This window comes from Coturnix japonica, chromosome 2 (assembly GCF_054131305.1).
Source record: "Coturnix japonica strain WE chromosome 2, WE-NBRP24, whole genome shotgun sequence".
NCBI classification, from domain to species: Eukaryota; Metazoa; Chordata; class Aves; order Galliformes; family Phasianidae; genus Coturnix; species Coturnix japonica.
In genome coordinates, this window is record NC_140664.1 from 14,663,324 (window position 1) to 14,679,437 (window position 16,114).

The 16,114-nt window shown below is 31.4% G+C and overlaps 1 protein-coding gene across 3 annotated transcripts in view; it reads left to right on the top strand.

Moving 5' to 3' along the window:
* The window catches only part of CSMD3 (CUB and Sushi multiple domains 3), a 468,617-nt gene that overhangs the window by 289,226 nt on the left and 163,277 nt on the right, over positions 1 to 16,114 (top strand). For all 3 annotated transcript variants that reach the window (XM_015856172.3, XM_015856173.3, XM_085537054.1), the window contains 4 exons: positions 289 to 405; positions 2,343 to 2,558; positions 2,958 to 3,146; positions 6,922 to 7,091. In XM_015856172.3, coding sequence (XP_015711658.2) covers positions 289 to 405; positions 2,343 to 2,558; positions 2,958 to 3,146; positions 6,922 to 7,091 — 692 coding nt within the window. The remainder of the gene's footprint in view (positions 1 to 288; positions 406 to 2,342; positions 2,559 to 2,957; positions 3,147 to 6,921; positions 7,092 to 16,114) is intronic.

Genomic DNA, 16,114 nt, shown 5'->3' on the forward strand with positions numbered 1-16,114 from the left:
GAGTTTTACAGACTCACAGGGAATTATGGGAAAAAATCAGCTAAGGAAACCCAAATTTAATTTTCTTATTGACTATTAAAAATTATGTTTACTCTTCACTGCTTTTACATTCATTCGTGTAGTGAAAAAATGACTATATTCATAAGTGGGATTGCTGAATCATTTGACCAGTTATTTTTAAGTAGTTTTACAACATTACCTTTTTAAAAGATTGTTTTCTTGCTTTCTTTCCTCATCTGTAAATTTAGTTTAATTAATATTTTTATTTGTTGTTATTATTATTTCCAGCCTTATGTGGTGGAGATGTTAGAGGACCTAGTGGGACAATATTATCCCCTGGTTATCCAGAACTTTATCCAAATTCACTGAATTGTACATGGACTGTGGATGTTACCCACGGTAAAGGTAAATACACTGGATTTTTGTTTTTTACTTCTAATATATATAAATTGATACTCTATGCAAACACATGCAAAGTACAGATTTAGATTAACCACAGTGAACTAGAAAATTTATTGCTGATATGTCTTTTAATTTATTTGATTTCAGTAATTCCTAGAATTCTACATGTGAACTAGGTTTATAGAGAGCCTAATGCTTTAATGTCAGACTACCAAGAAAATGTATGTATCAGGTCAACACGCAATATTGTGAGGTACTTTTAAAACACACACTTTTGTGTTACGACTTCATATTATTGCTACTGAATAGCAAGTGAATGCATATATTTAGTTAAGGTTTATATAATATATCTCCAAATACTGAATTGCTAAATGGTCTGTTGCTATATGCACAAATACCATTTTCAAAAATATCTGCAGCATACCGTTGCATGTTTTTATTTTACTATTTTAATATGTTATACTTGCAGGGATGATTTTTCATTCATGTACTTGCAAACTAGTATTAAGATTGTAGAATGTCCATTAAAAATTTGATTATTATTTATTTATTTATTTTTCTGTTCTATTTCCTTAAACAGAATAATGAAATATTGGTACTATTCTTGGAGATGAAACTAATCATCTTGACATTAATTCTTGCATTTTGTTTGTTGATTAAATGTGATTTAATGTAATTTAATATGGAGGTGAAGTTAGTAGTGTGTCAATGGTATATTTTAGGCAGCTAACTAATAGAACAATTAATTTAGCCCTCCCTTGATGTTCACATTGTAATATTGTGAAAATACATCACAGTGTTATGCCTCATGACTTTAGTCAAGATTTTAAATATTCTCCTTATTAAAAAGAAGGGTGAGGACTTGAGGCAAAATGAGGATCATAACTTAAAAAATTATTCTCTGGAGACAACATTAAGGTGATCAGAACATTTTCTGCAGGAAACTGAACTGTACAACTTCTGTTAGCATATGCCTTGGGGTTTTGCTTAGAAATGTCATAGTGATCTAGAACACTGATTGAAGCATTTCTTGGAGTTAAATTTGAATACAATTGAAAATATTTAGTGAACTTCAGTGAATTCATAGGAATTACAGTGTTTTGATTTATTGTCGTAAAACTATGTTTGCATTTCTGATTTTGTTGTTACAGTTAGTCATGCATGAAAAGGCCAAAATTAATTTGATTTGCAGTAAACACAATGACTATGGCTCAAATTTCAGCTTCATTCTATATATAAAACATTTTTGTATAGTGATCTCTTTCCATGTCAGATCAATAGTATATACTACGTAAAACTACAATTAAAAATATATATTTTACACATCTGTCAATCTCCAAGCTTAGCACAAGAAATGTAATTTGGCCGTGATTCTGAATTCTCTGTGTGATTTCTGCCAATTTATTGTCAGTCAGTTTAGGAGAATGAATATAATAGAATCGTTGAATGGCCTGGGTTGTAAAAGACCACAATGATCATCTAGTTTCAGTCTCCATGCTATGTGCTGGGTTGCCAACCAGTAGACCAGGCTGCCCAGATAAACATCTAGCTTGGCCTTGAATGCCAGTTGGCCTTCTGGGCTGTAAGTGCACACTGCTGGCTCATGTCCAGCTTCTCGTCCACCAGGACCCCAAAGTCCTTCTCCACAGGGCTTCTCTGAATAGATTCTTTGCTCAGGCTGCATAAACACCTGTGATTGGCCCAGCCCAAGTGCGACACTTTGCACGTGGCCTTGCTGAACCTCATTAGGTTCACAAAGGCCCACTTCTCCAGCCTGTCTAGATCAAAATATATATATGTCAATAAATATATTAATTTGAGAAAAACTGGAATACCTTTATGTTATGAACCTTGTTTTGTAATGAAATGCATGAATCAGTATCTTAATTACATGTATGTTATCCGAATGATAGGTAAATAAATTCTGCTTTTTCTAATAGGTGTGCAGTTCACATTTTACACCTTCCATCTGGAAGATCATCATGACTACTTACTAATAACAGAGAATGGCAGTTTCACACAGCCATTAGCACGTCTGACTGGCTCAGATCTTCCTTCACCAATCAATGCTGGTCTCTACGGAAATTTCAGAGCCCAGTTGCGCTTTATATCTGATTTTTCAATATCATATGAAGGATTTAACATTTCTTTTTCTGGTAAGGGGATACTTGGAATGTTCTTTCTGAAAAATAAGTATATTATTTAATTATAAGTATATTATTTAATATTTTATTATAAGTATATATATATAATATTATATATAATAATATTATATATATATTATATATATATATAAGTATGTATGTGTGTGTGTGTGTGTGTATATATATATATATATATATGCATAGTAATATCTAGAATCTGTAAAAGATGTTTAAAGCTGAAGGGATTTTGATAAATGAATATACCTAATCATAGCATTATTTGTTTCTGAAACAAATAGTTTTGCTATAGAAGTTTTAATTCAAGATAATCTCTACAGCTTTACAAAAAAGTCTGATAGAAAACACAAGTAGTTTTCCCTCATACAAGCTGACTTGCTCTTTTGTCTTCAGAGTATAATCTTGAACCTTGTGAAGATCCAGGAGTCCCACAATTTGGTAACAGAGTAGGGTTTAATTTTGGAGTGGGAGATACTCTGACATACTCCTGTTCATCTGGATATCGTTTAGAAGGAACTTCAGAGATTATCTGTCTTGGTGGTGGACGACGAGTATGGAGTGCACCTCTGCCAAGGTGTGTGGGTACGTGGTCAGCTGCTTTCATTTGCTTGTATGTGTAGTCATTGTCCATGGATTTGCAGATATACAGCATGGAAAAGCATGGTAATACATCTTTTAATTTGAATGATACTTTCATATCCTCCATATCATCTTAGTCATACTTTTTTTTTTTTTTCTTCTTTAATGTAATTAGTGCTGTCAGTGAACATCACAGCATTACAAACTAAAGACACAATGCTTATTCTTCCTCTTATTTTGATAAATAATCTAAGAAAACTATGTATAAAATTAAGTCAATGTTTATCTATTCAGATGTCTAATAATTGCCTCTTATTTGTCAGCATAAATTTCCAAGTTACTCAGAAATTGATACATGTAATTAGATTACTTAGACCAGGTATGTTTCATACAGCTAGCTCCACGCATAGGAAAGAAGTCTACATATATTTCTTACATAAGTTAGATTAGAATATGATAAGAGAACTGACATTCTGATTTGAAAACAGTAACAAAGATAACTGAGAGGAAACATGGAATAATAGTTCCTAACACTCTGAATTCATTTCGGAGATCATCTATGTATGTAGCTTTGACTGGAAATTTAAATTTTAACAGCTAAAATTGAAAACAATTCAGCTGAAAGCTGAATTATTCTTAAAGATCTTGAGTTTCAGTACTATGGAGAATGTTTTAAAACAAACAAAAAACTCCAAACATAATATCTCTCAATTGTAAGACAGTTATTTGCCTATATGTTTCTTCATACTTATGAAAAAAACAAAAACAAAAACAAAAAACAAACAAACAAACAAAAACAAACAAAAACAAACATTTACTTTATCAAAATGTTTCTATTTATGAGGGCTCCAAAAGTAAGGCTTCCTAATTTATTGTTGGCCTGAGACATCAGAGGCAGGTGTATGTGGAATGGCTGAACCTTCGCACCAATATTTAGTTATTCCTGTGCAACATATGGAAACAGAAAAGTAGAATGAAAAAATTGCCTCTGAATTGTAAGAGGGTATAAAGCAAAGTTGTGTAACTTAATTACTCCATGCAGAAAAAAAATTGTAGCCACTTGCTCTGCATTTCTTGAGACAGTGGATGTGAGCACAGCAAGAATGTTTGCTTCCCTAGTCCCCACCTTCCAGACCAATTTAATGTAGACATACACAGCATTTATGTATATATCTACAGAGGAGGTGATTTAGAAGCTGAGTCCCTGAAGTATATGAATAAAAGTTATTTTTGTGTAGATGGTGATTTTTATTTTTTTTTAACAGAGGAATCATAATAATGAATGCATGTACAGCTGTAGAAATGGTTTGTTTTTTTGTTGTTATTTTTGTTTTCTTTTTTGAAGTGAATATTCACCTGAAAATGTTAGCATATTGAAAATGAATTGATAATTTATCAGTAAGAAAGAATTAGTGCGGAAACAAAAATGAAAATAATAGGGTTTTTTTTGTTTGTTTGTTTTTTTAATAATATAGAAAGAGTTTTCTTGGAAAAAAAAGAGAGAGAGAGAGAGAGAGAGAGAAAGAAAATCTGGAACACAGTGTGTGAATTATTTTTCAGTTAACATATTTTTGAAAACAGATGATATTTTCTAGAATAATATAGTAAATCATTGTCTCCTCATACTAAAGAAGCTACTGTTATAGGACACAGTTTATGCATCCTTAGAAGTCTAATGATTTAACTGAACACAATGGAATTGATCTTTTGATGAATGCAGAGGAAATCCTTGATGACTTGAGGACTGTTACTAAATTTATTTTCTAGTACTGTGATGGTTAAGATCATTTATGATATGTATCTTGAAGTATTTTTCGTCCCTTTCTATTATGAAAAGTACGATCAGAATAATACATTTTACTTATATGAAACTTTTCCTTATTTTTAACAGAAAACGTGATTCAGTATTTCAGTCAAAAATGACTGAATAGTTGGTTCACTGCTGTACTCAGATTTAATAAAAAAGTTTTGAATTACAGTTCTGACAGGAGCAGAGTTGTTTGATCAACTTAATGCCATCAACCATATGCCTTCTGAGTTATCTATCTGAAATGAGAAAGGTTTTGCCTCAAAAGAAATTATAATGATTTTACTCTTACATGCTATAATTCAAACTGACCTATATATCCTCAGAATAGCAAATAGATGCCTATTGAGAAAAAAATAAAATACATAATTGCATGGGCTAGAAGGTTTCTTACTTCAACATAGTTATGTGAATAAAACTTTTCTAAGTCAAAGTTATGGCACCTGAATATTTTGGGTAATTTTACATATCCCTGTTGAAGTACATAGCCATCAAAGATTTCATCTGTTTTGATCTGTTCATGATTTGGTTTTCTGCAAAATATTTCTTTAGCTGCATACAGAAGAACAATAAGCCATTTAGTATAGAAATTTAGTATAAAATTATATATATATTTTTCAGTATACAGAATTAGACTTATTCTGGTGAGAGAGGTGCTAAAAATGATAAAACATTCTTGAATTAGATTTCATAGATTATTTTAAACAACTTTTCAAGACATTAAATATGTTGCAGCATGATGCCATTTATTCAGAGAAATTAGAAACCAATGATTTCCCCAAGTTTAAACAAGTATGAATGCATTCTTATGTTACTGGGTAAAATAAATGGTAGAAATATTGAAGTAATCTGGAAACCAAACATAAATCTGGAAAATTTGGTACAACATTTACATTTAAAATACATAATCATCTTTTAGAAAGAGAGGAAGTGCTTTTGTCTAATCAGTATAATGACTATCAGAACTTTTTTGAAAGGGGAGGAAAGAATTCTAGTAGTTTGTTGGTGTTAGTTTAACACAACCTGTTCTTCAATGCTCAAAATGTTTTAATTAAAATAATGTATATATTCCAAATTATGATAGTAGATGAAACCAGTTATTAAGTTATTAATTTATTATAAACTAGTTATTAAGTTATTATCTAATGAAGACTTCCCAGAAATTTTCATGTTTGTATACTTTATGATTAAATTCAGTTACATAAATCCCCAATTAATTAATTTTGATTTTGGAATTATTACAGTATTACCTGGAACCACTTTTCCATTTTTTACTTTTAACTTTCTAAACCTAGTTCATTCCTTTTTTTCTTTATATTTTTGTTTGTTTGTTTCTCTTACTATTTTTAGTTCTTGTCTGTTAATGAGTTGGTTTGTTTTTTTTTCCAATTATTTCATTGTTAGATTTGGAATAACGATTTTGCTACTCTAATTTATGTCATTGAATATGATATAAATTCTAGTAAATTGATAGTAGCAAAAATTTCTCTTTGTCATTAACCTGTGTGAATATGTGCTCATGTATGTATATGCCTGTGTGTGTGTACAAATGTATATATGCATATATAGGCTACTTTTATTTATTTTGCATGTCTGTGATTTTTGTTGTTGTTGTTGTTTTGTTTTGTTTTTGTTATTTTGTTATTTTGGAGAAATAAGTTTTAATAAAAACAAAATATATTTATTCCAAAACAAAATTCTGAAAAGCTCTTTTAAAACATGATTATGAAACATTCCATTACCATAACTGTAACTCTGAATATGATGTAACATATGTTTATTTAAGGGTTGTAGAGGGTTACATATATGCTTATAGTCTTAAATCACTACCATGAACATGTTAAGAAATAGATTTATAATATCAATAAATGTTAATAATGTTGATTTCCATTAACATTCTCATTGTCACCGTTATTGAAACTATTTATGCTTTTTACTAAAATATACCTTAACATTTTCTTTTACTTGCAGCTGAATGTGGAGCCTCCACAACAAATAATGAAGGGATTTTACTGTCCCCCAATTATCCTCTTAACTATGAAAACAACCATGAATGTATTTATAGCATTCAGGTACAAGCAGGGAAAGGAATAAACATTTCTGCCAGAACATTTCATTTAGCTCAAGGTGATGTTCTTAAGGTAAGTAGTCCTTTTTCTTATTTATAAGCTTCTAGTGCCTCATGCAATTAAATTTGATCTGTCTGTATAGTGTTGGACAAGGTTATAGTAATAATTTCTTAGAAAGTAATTGCCTAACTATGTGTCTAATTACATCAGTCACTGAGATGATCAACTCTTTTTCCAGCAGTGGGTATGGCAAGGTACAGAGTGGTTTTCCAAGCTGAGGAAACCTCATGGAAGTGTAGAGACTTGCCAGAAGCCAGTAGCCTGCTGCTCTAAGAGAGTGGCTGACAAAAGACTATATAATTCAATGCAGACAGGGAACTTCTAGAGAGTCCAGTGAAGAGCCACAAAAATGACTGGGGGTCTGGAGCATCTCTCATATTAAGAAATGCTGTAAAACCTAGTACTTTAGGCTAGAGAATAGAAGACAGAAAATCTTGTAAAATTCTTATAAATATCATAAAAGTGGATTGGATGTGGCCCTTTTTGGTGATGATGAGAGTGAGAAACAAAGGGCACAAAATGAAATACCAAAAGTTCCTTATATGCATAAGGAAAAACTTCTTTACTTTTAGAGTGGCAGAACACTGGAATAAGCAGCCCATATGTGTTGTGAAGTCTACTAATCTGGGGATATTTAAAACCCACCTGGACACTTTCTTGTACAACCTACAGTAAGGAACATGCTTTAGCAGGGAATTCAGATAAAATAATCTCCAGACATCCCTTCCATCATTAATCTGCTAGGTAATGAGGATTATCACCTTACAATAGGGATTTGGACAAAGCAGAGATGTTTAATGCTGCCTTTGCCTCTTTCTTCAACACTGATAATGAGCTCTGGAACCCAAAGAGTCCTGATTTGGAGGACCATGACTGTGTTAATGATGAAATACCAGCCAACTCTGAACTTTTTCAGGATTTGCTGATCTGGGTGAATCTAGATATGTCTATGAGACTTAAAGGGATTCATCCCAGGGTACTTAAAGTGTGACCTCTCAATTATTTTTCATGGTATCGTGAATCTTGAGTCATGCAGTTGGTGATTAACCAACAGTGAGGTGTTTCTACATCTGGAATACGGCATCCCTTGATACACTGACAGCAAGTGATACTAGTTGACAGCAAGTTGAACATGAGTAAGCAGTGTGCCATGACAGCCAGAAGAGCTAGGGTATTCCGGTGTATATCACACACAGCATTGCTAGCTTTTAAAGGGAACATATGGTCCTATTCCTATCTGTGGTGGTACAGCCTCCTGTAAAGTACTGCTTGCAGTTTTGGGTATCACGAAGTAAGAAAACTATAAAACTAGTAATATTCAAAGAAGGTTGCAAATATTATGAAGGGTCTAGAGGGCAAGATGTATGAGGAGCAGCAGAAGTCACTTGGTTTGTTCAGTCCAGAGAAGAGGAGATAGGGGAGTCCTCATGACAGCTTGCCACTCCTCACAGAGTGGTCAGGTGGGTGCTAATCTTCTCTTTCTGATCAGCAATGGACCTGAGAGGATAGCATGGAGTGGAGAGGGTTCAGGTTGCATCTTAGGAAAAGTTCTTTGCTGAGAGGATGTTTGAGCACTGGAACTGGCTCTCGGTAGTGACGGCACTAAGCCTGATGGAGTTAAAGAAGCATTTGGAAAAAGGTCTCTGAAAAATGGTTTAAATTTGGATAGTTCTTTGTGCAAACAGGAGTTTGACTCAAAGTTCCATGCAGATCACTTCCAGCTCAGGATATTCTATGCTTATAAACAAGTTCCATTTCTAAAAATTTAAAAATGAGGCAATCTCAAGTTTTTTTTTTAGAATCCATTCCCTAAAATATATTCTATCAGACCAGAAATAATTTTAAAAATAATAAATTGAAGTTATAAACCAAATATTTCATTAATGTGTGTGTATTCTTCTGTACTTAGTATTAAACATTAAACTTTGAAGAGAATTACAACTTCTGTAAATTCTACTTTTCTTCTCAGTAGCCTTATTAATTATTGTGCTGTGATCTAGTAATAATATTTTACACAAAGAAACTGAATTTAATATACTGTCACTTACTTCCATTTTGTATATGAGCTTTACACTTCAAATGATTCTGACCTTGTCTGATATGTAGCATCTTCTTCAAGATGACCATCACTAGGAAATCGTAAAAAATAAAATAAAATAAAATAAATAAAATAAAATAAAATAAAATAAAATAAAATAAAATAAAATAAAATAAATAAAAAATATAAAAAAAAGTGGAAAAAGTATTACTTAGCTTTTTTAGCTTATAAATATAGTAGCTTTTTTATTTTTTACATAGGTGTTATTAGTGTATTTGTGAAGTATAAATTTCCAAGTGTATATATTACTTAATCATCTGAATATTTAAAGTTGATAATGATTAATGTGGGTTACACACCATCTAAATAGATGCATTAATTGTCTGATTTTTCATAATACAAAGTTAGATGTCTCCTAGAAATCAAAGGACTAAGAGTATGATGCCAAACATGTTTTATTAATAAAAACTGTTGTTGTTGGTTTGTTTTGTTTGTTTATCTATCTATCTATCTATCTATCTATCTATCTATCTATCTATCTATCTATCTATCTATCTATCTATCTATTTATTTTTAAATGCCCAATTCTGGTCTGTAGCTACTGCAGTGAGAAGGACTATGGTATCATTTATTTCTAAGAAATAATGCCTGGATTTATTAACCTTAGCTATATGATCATTAGGTTAGGATTTCTGTCATAAGTTGTCAAACATTAGCACTTCATAAAGGAGTCGATGGTGGCTAAAGCATAAGCAGACCTAAACAACCTGTGCAAAATGAAATCAGGCAGCAAGAAAAATATATAAACAGAATTAAATAAAAATAAATATGCATTTTGAAATTACTATTAAAACATCCAAATGATATATGCAGCTATGTCATTTTTCCAGTTTTGGGATTTTTCAGTGGAGCAGAAAAATTAAGTGAAGTGGTGGTAAGTTCTCCATGTTAACCAACATTAGCAAAAATAATCAAAGTCCTTGAATCCCTGTTCACATTTTCATGCCTATCCATTAAAACTATATGGATACACTTTCCTTAAGACTTTGTAGGGTGGGAGTTGTAGCATATAAATACACATTTTTCAGCAGCATGAACTTTCTTCTTATCCTTTTTTTTTTTTTTTTCTTCTTCTTCCTTAATCATTTAATGCATATTCAGTGTTTAAAATATTTATGTGCTTAAGATTTCTCAAGTGCCACTTCAACCATATTCACTACAGATTTTTTACTAGAAAATATTAACTCATATGTATTTAAAATAAATTATACTTCAATACTGCTTCTCACTGTGAATTTCAGTGAAATACCAATTAAATTATAAAGGAGGAAGACCACCACTCTGCTGTAAATGTCACTGGAAGAAATATTTGCTGTGTTTTGCAATTGTGTCTATTAGATGAAAATAGTATAAAGTAATTAAAAGTTTTTTGCATTTCAGATCAGTAATCTTGAATGATAATAAGCTAAAGTTTCCCCTCATGTATTTTTAAATTCTTCAACAAATGTTTTTACTGTAATTCTTGCTTTCTTTCAGCTTACATGACATTGTATCAAGACAGAGGCACTTGATCAATGAAATCTGTGAAACTCCTTCCTGCCTCATCTCTAAAACGAAGCTCATGCAATTTGTCCTAATCCAATCAGACTTCTTCCAGATGCTCACTTAAAGGAATAAATAAAGGAATCCTGTGTCAGGAATTCAAGGCAGCAGTCACACGTTCTAGAATTTTTTTCATGGAACTGTTTTTGACATTGCTTGTTGTAATCTTTTGTCTCTTGGTATTTACTCTCTTATGACTGATTACTGTTCATCTCCAGGAGGTGAAAAAAGAGCAGTGAAAGATTTAATATATGACTTGGGAACATGGAGGTGTTAACTGTTAATTTCTTCAAGATCAGAGAAGTAGGCTTGCTTATCCAATATTTTTTTTCTGTTCTCTTCGAATGATAGTAAAATCAATCATAGTAAAATATTTTTAAAGACTTTTATTTGCAACAATTTCCTTTTATTTTTATGCATTAATTTCTGTTCTTCACACTTGATATATGAAAAAGTTGGTAAATAAATTAAGCAGGTACTCATTATGCATTTTCTATGAGCTAATATTTTAGATTACTAGAGTTACACAAATAAATTTGCATTGAAAGTCTAAATTGACTTAATATTCTCCTGAGCTTTAAATACTCCATTATTCAAGCCCTGGGGTCTGCTGGTGACTGTGTGACCATGGATTCAATGTATACCTGACAAACATTATGAGTGAAATAAAAATAGTTTAGAACTGAGAATACAAAATTAGAGGGAAATAATGCATCTGATATAAATAAATGACCACTCTCAGTGTTATTCACCAGGTGAAATGAAGGAGCTACTATTTATCAATTTTGAAATGGTATAGAAGAAAGATTCAGAAGATATCATTTGTTTTTTATTTGCTCATTTAGTCTGCATTTAGTTCTCTTGTTTTGTTTTGTTTTGTTTTGTTTTTTTTGGAAGCTCTAAGAAATACATGTTTATGTTTGTACAGAATTGATACTGAATTGGTACTGATCAGTGAAAGTTTCATGAAGGCAAATGAATAATTTGTGATTATAATTATCTACCAGACAATCCATTTAATGTTAATCATAGAAATTGTAAATCATTTCCTTCTTTGTAACTGATATGTTAATTGAGTTTGTTCACTAAAATGTTTTCAGAATTTTCTGCCTGTGTAGGAGGCAGGAAAAATAATACATAGTATTACAAATTATTAGGTCAGAACCTAATTTTCTTCCTGAAATTATCTCTTTTCTGTCTTCTTTTTAAAAATTCTGGTCTTCGTTAACTCTATTGACTTCTTGTCAATAACAGCATTCACTACTTGTCTGAAGACTTGTTAGTGGTAAATAAATTTTTATGTCATAATAAGTTTAAAGTATGTGATTTTATGTTATGGATCTTTTCTCTTTTAATAGGAGAGGTAACTCTTAGGAATATTAACATAGCCATAATGATATATAATCATTAATATATAAACATTTTCTCTATTACCAGTAGATTTCATTAAATTTGAAAAAAAAATATGCCTATGCATGGTACTGATTAATAAGGACAATAGTTGTATATTAATGCTTAAGGGGGGGAAAAAAACGACAAAAAAAACCAATGTACTGTAATTGAACACATACAAAGGAACACTAAGTATAAAAGGGGCTGAGATAGAAAGAGGACATCATTTTTTTACTTTTTGTCTGTGATTGTTCTTCTGCATTAGATACACTGATCAATAATGCCATCTGATTGAGGATATATATATATATATATATCTACATATACATATGCATATATATGTATACACCACAATAAGTATATATATGTATGTGTATGTATTTATATATGTTACTGTTTTTTTCAATTTCATTTTTAGGAATTGTAAATAGATCAAAATGCTTCCTGTGTGAAACTCACAGAGTTCTTTTGCTTTCACCTTTAAAGCTATAGCTTAGTGTAAGACTGAGGAAGAACGAAAGCACTTGTCCACTTTGAAGATAAATAGTATGCATTTCTTTCAAAGTTTGAGAAGACTTATTAAAATTTGTATAATTCCATTCATCCCCTTTTTGATATAAAAATCAAATTATATAAAATAGATAAAATATAAAATTAGTACACACTTCCAGGAGATCACACACTTCCGGAAAATCATTCTTGAAAACAATAAGTTTCTGGATGTTTTTTATTGCAAAATATGTGTGTAATGACTCTAAGAAATGAGCTTAAGGAATAAAGCAAAAGAAAAAAAAAAGAAAAAGAAAAAAAAAAGAAAAAAAAAAGAAAAAAAAAAAGAAAAAATCATCAGAACCAACATTTTAGATAAAAATGTTTCATGGTGCAGCGAGAAGTTTTGTCTAATCAGATATTAATTAGTGAAAAAGAAGCAGACCACAGTTAAAAATAAAGACCACTGTTTAAAAATAATAATGAAAACATTATATTAATAATGCCCTTTTTAAAAATATAATATTATTCTGAAAATTTCTATAGTACTTGTCATCACATTTAATTGATAGCACTTGAAGGGCAGGAAAAAGAAAGGTTAAGCACAAGACGCAGACGTGGTGAATGACTGATTTTACTAATCTTGGTCACGTGATCTTCCTCTCAAGTATGTAGAATAAGTACTGATATTCCAGGTGAGATTACCTTATGTAGAAAAAATTAACTGCAATGACTATTTTTCATATTAGAATGAAGCAGTCTTTTAACTTTTTTCAAAAGGTGCAGCAGCACTGCAGGGAGCAGTGTGTTGGTAGACCAGCTATGATAACTGTCATTAAGGTTCTTTCCCCAGTGTTTGGACTAGCACTCTTACTTTGTGATCCTTCACAATCTGTATAATTCAGTTTCATTGTATTGGTTTGCTTTCTAACCTGTAGGCCAAGTTAGAAAAATTTGCTTGGTTAAGTTTTTTGAAAGTTTTTGATTAAAAGAAGGTTATGTTTGTGGCTTTTTGCTGATTTAACCAATTTTTAAGTTTTTCCACACTCACTATCCTTTTAGCAGTATCATAAGAAAACATGACTGTGAAATAGGGAAAGAAAAAAATTCCAAACATATGGGCCTTTTTCAGTCTATATATTAGTGCTTCTCTTTGCATGTGATATAAGTGGTATACTTGACAGGGTGCTGACAGCCTTAGCTTTGAGTTGCAGATTTTGTTATTTATTCTCTTTATAAAGGCATAAATTTTCATATCCAAGTATGGCAAGTCTCAAAAATAGCTGATTAAAACATGCATTAAAATAATAATAATAATAAAAATAATAATAACAATAACAACAACAACAACAATAATAATAATAATAATAATCACTGTATAACATCTCCTTGGAAAAATTTTACAGAGTAGGGTCAAATAAGTTAGCAGGAAAAAAAGACTATCTTCTTTTAAAATTTGTTAATAATGGAGCCTCTGGAAAGCTTGGGAGGTTGTAATTATTCTCTGACTTTAAATGGAAAACAAGCTCCCCCAGCCCTCAGTAAACAGTATATCTCTAGGTTCAACACTTTGAACAGTGTTAACTACTATTCTCCTCTGGGACATCTCAAAATATCATTGAGATGTTAGTAACATAATTTCAATTTTTGTGCCTTTACTTGTCAGTATGAATTAACAAATCAGGACTTTAAATAACTGATAAAGTTGGATCTCCATTTTCTGAAAGACTTCTTACTACAATATTCAGGCATGATACTGTCATGAACCAATTATCCTTGAATTACTGCTACATAATGATATTATGAAAAATAAAACCAGCCACCTTTTGTTATTATTTGTGTAATAATTATTCTGACCAATGCAGTACCCTAGTAACATAAATCTAAAAGTACCAGGAAACTGAATGAGAACAAATATTACTATCTTAATAATAGATAACAGTCAACCACAAATAATATTATTGTCCTATGGTCAAATTCTAGTGGTGAATTAATTACTAACTCACTCAAAATTTTAAGCAAAATTCCCAGCTTCATTAAGAAAATTAGAAAGAAAATGCTGGTTCTGTAAATCTCAGAAGATGATGTTGATTGTAATGAGTTTAGTTGTAACTTTATTACATTACTAAGAAATGAATTTGGAATGCATAAGTGCTATCTAGAAACTTGAATTTAGTTCAGTCATTGAATTAAGTATTAGAAAGACCATGTATCTTACATTAAGAACTATACTGCAAAATATGCATCCATTTATCTCAAGAAGATATGTATATGTCTCAAGAAGAATGTATATATCACTTTGAATATTTAAGTCAGCAATAAAGGGAAAAGAAAAATCAATTTAATGTAGAAATGAATCACATCCCTCCCTCAACTAAAAGCAGTTCACCCACACAAAGAATCAGAGTTTTGAAAGTGTACTATGAAATTTATTCCTTCAGAGTCCTAGAGTTATTTTACAGTGAGACTGTTAGCTAGTCCATAAAGTAGAATTAGTACCAAAATTTAAGAGATTTTGATTGTCGCAATAAGTGGTGTCAGTAGAAAAAGTTTAATAATGTAGGACAGTTAACCGAATTAGCAATGTATGGGAAAAATGACATGAAGAAAACCTGTACCTTGAAGTGACTTCTGTAAAGTTCTGGCAAGCCACTGAACTGCACTGGCATGACCCTACTTCAAGTACTGTGTTCAGTTCCAGGCACCAGAATATAAGAGTGGCAAACTATCAGAATTTGTATAAAGTTGATGAAAACTCTGGAGGAGCAGCTGAAGCCACTTGGTTTGTTCAGCCTAGAGAAAAGGAAAGGATGGTGTACATCTTCCTCACAAGTGACAGGTGCTGAACAGGCACCTCTCTGAGAACAGCATGGAGCTGTGTCAGGAGAGAGTCAGGCTGGATATGAGGAAAAGGTTCATCATCAATACGGTGGTTTGAAGTTGCAGTGTTTCTTAGGGAGATTATCACTGCATCATGCCTCCTAGAGTTTAGTAAACACTTCGCCAATACTCTTTGACATATCCTTTAATTTTTAGATAGTCTTGTGTGGAGCCAGGAATTGGACTCTGTGATCCTTTTGGATCCCTTTCAACTTAGGATTTCTTCCTATTCTTTGAACATATTAATAGCTTCTTAGAGTTAATTTAGCAACTCAAGCACAGCAGAAAATGGAATACTCTTATGAAGTGTTTAAAAATAAAATAAATCCTGAATCCTTTGGTGCTATTAGTTAATAAGTAGCTTGGAGAGATTAGGAGAAAGAGCATCAAACACAAGCTGGGTTTTCTTTAGGTCTGTCATAATGTAAATATCTCTGTAGAATAGCAGTAATTCTCCTGGTGTTGACCTTTTTCTTTTGGTTACTGAAGCAAAACTAAATCAATTTCAGAAGTAATATTCTGTTATATTTATTCTGTCCCAATTTGATTTCTTATATCACTTTAGTTTTAAATAAATTTTAATAACATTAAGCAAGATTAATTGAACCTCCACAGAATCACAGAATTGCAGGGG